At 41.0% G+C, this 6,568-nt stretch overlaps 1 protein-coding gene across 1 annotated transcript in view; it reads right to left on the bottom strand.

Moving 5' to 3' along the window:
* Window positions 1-3,454: 3,454 nt before the first annotated feature.
* Window positions 3,455-6,568, bottom strand: part of itga8 (integrin, alpha 8) — a 352,157-nt gene continuing 349,043 nt past the window's right edge. Inside the window, exon 30 of the mRNA XM_070881330.1 lies at window positions 3,455-4,978. Coding sequence (XP_070737431.1) covers window positions 4,892-4,978 — 87 coding nt within the window. The 3' untranslated portion in view covers window positions 3,455-4,891. The remainder of the gene's footprint in view (window positions 4,979-6,568) is intronic.

The following is a 6,568-nucleotide window of genomic DNA, read 5'->3' as shown; positions in this document are numbered from 1 at the left end:
TATGCAGATTGTGACGTCAATTGGCGTGCAACGCCTGAATTGACGCACAACGCCTGAATTGACGCACAACTGCAATTTTGGATGTCGCTGCTCTCCATACTGCCCTCTCCTAACCACGCACAGAAAAACGTACCTGCAGCAGTTCTACAGAGACACTGTCAGTGCTTCTTAAAGGGACACACGCATCTTTCAAGTAAGTTTCGATTTCAGCTTTTGGACTGCTTTTTTTTTACATTTTATTGGAGTAGTGGCTTGGTGCAATACATTTAAAAAGTTGTAGTATGTAGAGAGTGCTGCTAGATGCTTGCAAGGCTTTGGATGTTAAAGGAAAGCCTCCGAGAACACCACTTTCTCCCAGTCCCCCTTGGGCTGCAACATCACATAGAGATGAAACAGAGGCAACAAAGGGGACCAGCTGTTTGCAGAGGGAGGAGGAAGCAGAAGAAGAAAAGGCAGAAGAGGAGGAATTGGAAGGAGGCAACCCAGACAGCCCTTTCTGGCCGGAATATCCGGGATCGAATCATCTGCCTGCGGTACCAGTGACCACAACCCTAATTCTCCTTTCAACAATAGTCTCACACCTTACCTTCCCTCTGTTACTGACCATCACAGCGTCCTCATGGCCACAATGCTGAAATAAAAGCCACCACAAAGCAAACTTTCCAATCCAATGTTACTGATATATGCATCCAATATTACATCAAAAAATGAACTAATTACCCTTGTGCATTCTGTCTTTAATGTATCTTTGCCTATCCTAGTGCTACATGGTGGCTGGTGGAAGGCTGAAGACTTTCAGTGGGGGGCACTGCAAATGGCCTTGCAGAATGACTTTGAGAAGCTGGTGGCTGGAAGTGTCAAATCGAGTAGTGATGTTTCTTCTTCACTCTCTTCTCAGTCAACCATTGACTGGGCAGGCTGGATTTCTTGTATGTCTGAAATGAGGAAGACACAAGGGTAGGGTTGTGGTGAGGGGACGGCAGGAAAGCAAGAGCTGTATGCTTACACCAAGTGCAGCTTGTAAATCAGAAGAGATTGTGGGATGAGGGGGGAAATGGGATGTGAGAAGGAGGATAACATATGAGGATACCAGCATCTTATATTCTTTCAGCCCTGCTGCTGGCCAAGGACTCAGCCATGCCCCTGCCAAGAATGGCCTCCACTGTCTCCGCCAAGGGGGTGAGGTGAGGCTAGGAATATGTGCCTCATATTTGGTAGAGATTGTTGGTAGGTGAATGTTGGGGGAGGGGGGGGGGGATGTTGTGCAGTGTGTGAGGCGAGTGATGCAGTTGGTAGGAGACGGTCTGAGGTCATGAATCTTCTTTGGCCACTGGAGCCAGGTCATGGCCACAACACTGCTGGCAGTGATGGCCTCAGCGATCTGGTCCCACATCCTTCTTTCTGGGGGACCTCCTGTCCCCTTGTGGGTAGAGGACCTCCCTTCCGATGTTGACCCCCTGCACAAAGCTGGAGTGCTGCATCCATGACCCTGAGTGCCCTTTCGGTAGCCTGTTGAGCCATTTGCATTAGTACTGAAGCGCTTTAACCATTTTTTATGTGCAGAAGGTAGTTCAGCTTTAACAGTTGCAGACTGTCTATTTTGAATAAGTTTAAATTTTATTTTGCAGAATACAGCTTTAAGGGCTTGAGACTGTCTATTTTTGAGTGATTTTAATTTTTTTGTTTCAGAAGGCAGATCACTTTTAAGGGCTTGAGACTGCTTTGAAAACTGACAGCCCTGCTTTAAGAAAATGCAGCGTTGCTACAGCGACGTGACAGTAGGCCTCCTGCAGAGCGCACAGCCTGAAGCAGCGCGATAGTCGTTGGGTTGTGCACTAAAATCATTTAAATTAACAGGTAGCACCAAATGAACATGCTGCCTGCGTTTCCTAAATGGGCGGGAGAAAATCTCGCCCCGCGCCTTTTCGGGCCTTATCAAATTTCACCCCCTTGGTTTATTTATGGAATTTCTTATTTAATCTCAGGGTTTCACGTGCAGGCTACAGAGAATCTTATTATGATTCACTAGGGAACTCTCAAGATCAGCTTCTTCCCCACAAACAAAAATGTCATCTACAACAGCTTCTAATTGTAGATGCCCTCAAGAGTTTCATTTTTTTGACTTTGGCACTCCTCAGGTCCTGTCCCTATACCTTAATTATTGCCATATCATTAAAATTCCTCATCAGGTCAGGTCAGGTCAGGTATAACAAGGGCAAGGGATTTGTGCAGCAAAACACCCCATGACCAATCCTGCAATTTTCAACTCTGACCCATGACAGTATGGTTTTCCAGGCCACCAGCATGATTTGGCAGCAGACTCCGAATATCCTGGGTTCTGCATAGATTTTGCTGCCGAGGCCATTCCTGGTTTTTGCACTGACTCAGATGTGCTGATCCAAACTGCTCCCTATCCAACCTGTCCCATGTCTGTTCCTGGCCAATAGAATGATAATGCAGAGAGTGTGAACACACACACACATTAGAGAGATACCAGCAACAACAGAAAGACTGAGAGGAATCCTCAAATTTGAGTGACCCTCAACAGATGAGGGGGATCCAACAACATTCTTGGAGACACCAAGAACGGGGAAAGATGCCCAACAGTATAAAGACCCACAGTGGTCATGGATGCGTCATAGATCAGATGTAGAGTAAAGCTCACCCTACTCTTCATTAACAATGTATATCACTCATTCATCCAACCTGCTGACACACCAGCGAGTTCACACTGGGGAGAGACCGTTCACCTGTTCAGTGTGTGGGAAGGGATTCACTCAGTCATCCAACCTGCTGAAACACCAGCGAGTTCACAAGTGATTGCAGGGTTTGGATTCTGCTGTTATCGCTGCTGTTATTCACATCCTTCTGAACTGTTTGTTTCTGCTGATGTTAATAACCCTTCAACTAGGCAGGAGTTTAATATTTTGATATTTCAAATAACAGTGTGTCGATATTTGATGTCTCCAAGATAAGAGGAGACTAATTGATGTCCTGTTTCTGAATGCTCCATTTTTGATCGGGGTGGAGGAGCAGTGAGAGATCGGGGCCCAGGAGCATTGTGATCGGGGCCGAGGAGCGAGGGTTCGGGGCCCAGGAGAGGCGAGGGCCCAGGGACAGCATGGGCCAGCTCACACTGCTGCATGCGTGCGCACTAGGTCTGTGCAGCAGAGCTTGGTCTCCAGTCGTCTTGGTTAACCTTTGCCACTGGATCAAGACCTAGCTCTGTCAAGCCTGTGTGGTGGCTGGTGTGCAACAGCCACCCCACGTTAAAAGAATCCACACAGGCATCTTCCACCCTTCAACATGTAGTTCGGGACCTAGAAGGTCAGGTCCCTCATTGAAACACCTGTGAACTCATCCCTTTTTGGTGTGGAAGCAGGTCATCTTCGATACGAGGGACTGCCTAATACTATACTATATCTAGTAATTAAGGTAAAACTCATTGGCAGTGTTGACTGTTCAGTTTTATTGGGTTTGGATAACAAAAAGTATATGACACAGGTTTATCAGATATACATATAAGTAAATTTAAAAATGTAACATCGGGAGAATTGGATACCTTGCTCCAAATGTCAAAAAATTTACAACCTCATCAGTAACAAGTGATCCTGCATTGTTCCGTCTAATGAAACCCTCTTACTATCAGCCAAAGGCATACCAACATGATTATGCATTTGTAATATATATTTATCATACAACATTATCCGATACTAGAGTGGATATCTTTCACTTAAATCAGAAATATTCCAAAATGATACATAACATACAAATCTAGCTTTTATACAGAAGCTGAATTATTTTGTAAATATCAGTAATGTAACACTTGTGTGAAATGAAAAACTACGGTAGAACTGAAAAGGAGTTGCTGATAACTGCAATTATGAGGTTATGCAATTCCTCATCAGGACTCCGCACAGTTGAAAGATCATCATCGCCATAAACATACACAAAACTGCTAGAAAAACCTTCAATGGAAATTCCACATATGGCTAAATCCCAGTGTAAACATGCTTCAGAAACTTATAAATACATATAGAAAATATTGCACGTTTAAAAATCTGTTACTCCCACTACCAGTGCAGGGTGACACCATACTTCAAATTGTTTTACATGAAAATGTCTGGACCTCATGAGTGCAGATTCCTTGTAAAGCCACATAATGAAGTACCACATTTAATGATTTATGTTGCAAGTATTCCCTTCCGAGCCGGTTCTGTTTGTTTGGATTTACTTCCCATTTATTTAAAACAAAATAATTTGTTTACAGATATACCTTTCATCTTGCAGTGAAAATCCCTTATCCTTGAGTACTATCTTAACTAATAACTCAATCAAACAAGAAACATCAACACTACAATTGCTTTACAAGATGTTATGTTCCTTACCACCCTGTGCATGTCAAATCATTTGCCCAACAAGGAAGGAAATATGTAATTCATGAAATATGGTAGTGCATTTAAAACGCTACACCCAAGAGACTAATGTAATATGAAAGATTTCTGACTATAAGTGAAAACTTCTGCTAGTTGTTTGGACTAAGTCACAATTTTATCCAATTTACAAAGTGCACAGCACCTGCACTTAAAAGATATACTTCAAGACAAACAGTGTAACTTAAAAATAACAGTCTCCCCCTGTACCCCTATACAGCATTAAGAGGAATCTTATTCTGTTATCCTGGCAGAATGCTAGCTGCAAAGTAACTTGCAGATGATTGCATAGTCAACAATGGCACTTTCCCTGTTAAATTGTCTTGCTCAAAGTTCATTTGCTCTTAATATTTTCTTCTTCACATTGGCCAAAAGCAAATATAAGGAAGCAATTTTCAGTGGTGTGGACACATCTTTAAAGTATCTGTTTAGTAGATTAAGGCAGCTGTAGTCGGTCCTCAGGCATCTGTAGCCTTTTCTGGATGAAGTTGTTCTCGATCTGTCATGTCGTCTTGAGGTGGGCGAGCTCGATCAAAGAAGCCAAACTATGGAAACAGTGCCAGAATAAATAATAAATTCACACCACAACAAAGTGATTACACTACAAGTACAAGAACTGTAAACTCTAGTTTATGACTGAATGTCTAGACACAGCCAGATATTTTTTCTTAACATCAAACAAATTAAATATTGCTTAAATGCTCATAACAAAGACAAACTTACAATAAAATAATGCACAACAGCTGGATATTAAAAGTTTCAGAAGGAGTTTTTTATTATATTTCTCTGTTCACATTATTTTGTTTGAATACCACGTTTTAATACTTTCCAATCCACTCTCATTTGCTATTAAATTTTCAAAAAGCTCAAAAATAAATTGATAATATTTCACAAGACTCTAGTCTCCAAATTCACAACATTAGGCCCCATTTGATAACACGGTCTAAAGTTTAAGTTAAAAAAATAGCCCTGATGTTTTCCTCTGCATTTGCAGATGTAACCATTAGGTGGCACAATAGTCATGAGTAGCTGTGATATCTGAAAAATCACTATAGTGGTAACGGCAGATTTAAATATTATTACATTTATATCACCTTGAGCATATTATTGTCTAGATTTTCCAATTCGTTGTTAATGATCAGAAAATCTGGATAAAGTGTGCTAAACTGTGATCAATATATGATTCTTCTAATTTTTCTTAAAATCAGGAATAGAATAAATTACTAATCCTAATATTTTTCCAATACAAATATTAACATTATGCCCATAGTGTACTGTGCAGTGGTCACTATTGCACTGAAACAGTGAGTGATTAAACTATGTTTTGCACTAATGATGTAGTTTTGGCTTGTTTGAGGACTTTGTTCTTCATATTTGAATCAAAGCCAAAGGCAGGCTAATTATGAACACATAATGGTTCCTTCAGCTTATTAACAAATTAGCTCAACTCAAAACTTGCACCTGAATATGTAATAAAATCTGAGCTCTTTGAGATCAAAACCAGCAGATCACAGCTATGGTTTAATACAAATAAACTGCCCCAGTTCAAATAGGATTGATCCAGTTTGTTTTTTGGGACTGCAAAATAAGTAAAATTAAGAAACAAATTGTAAAAACATCAAAAACCTGCTATTTAAAAGGTTATTCTTATCAGTTTACCAGTGCTCCTGCTCCCATAGGGCCCAATTTTGGCCATGACCTGCATCAATTTCTTTGGAGTAAGTTGTTTTTTCTGGCGTAAGTTAAAAAACGCCATTTTCCCCCCAAAATTTGCCCCAGAGTAAGTCAGTTAGGTATGATTTTTATTAGTTCAGTTTTTTTTTCAAAAGGTGGCGTTCCCAGACACTTACGCCAGTTTTGGCCATTTATGCCACTTTGGCCAGCTAAAACTTACTCCAAATCGACTTAGGTCAGCGTATGTGGCAACTCTGAAAAACATTGCGTGCAGTTAAGAATTCGGCGCAGGTTAGTACATTTAAAGCACCAACACTTACAAAGCACTAAACAAAGCAGAAAAAGTAATAAGCAATCAAACAATAACAAATAAAAAATAGAAGTTCTATCTTTATGCCAGAATCAAGTTTTTTTTAAAAAAGTCTCCCCCCCCCCATCAAAACATTCTTTCTCCCCGCCTC

The sequence above is a fragment of the Pristiophorus japonicus genome, chromosome 5, assembly GCF_044704955.1.
Source record: "Pristiophorus japonicus isolate sPriJap1 chromosome 5, sPriJap1.hap1, whole genome shotgun sequence".
In the NCBI taxonomy this organism is placed as follows: domain Eukaryota; kingdom Metazoa; phylum Chordata; class Chondrichthyes; family Pristiophoridae; genus Pristiophorus; species Pristiophorus japonicus.
This window is presented reverse-complemented; position numbering and strand designations above follow the sequence as displayed.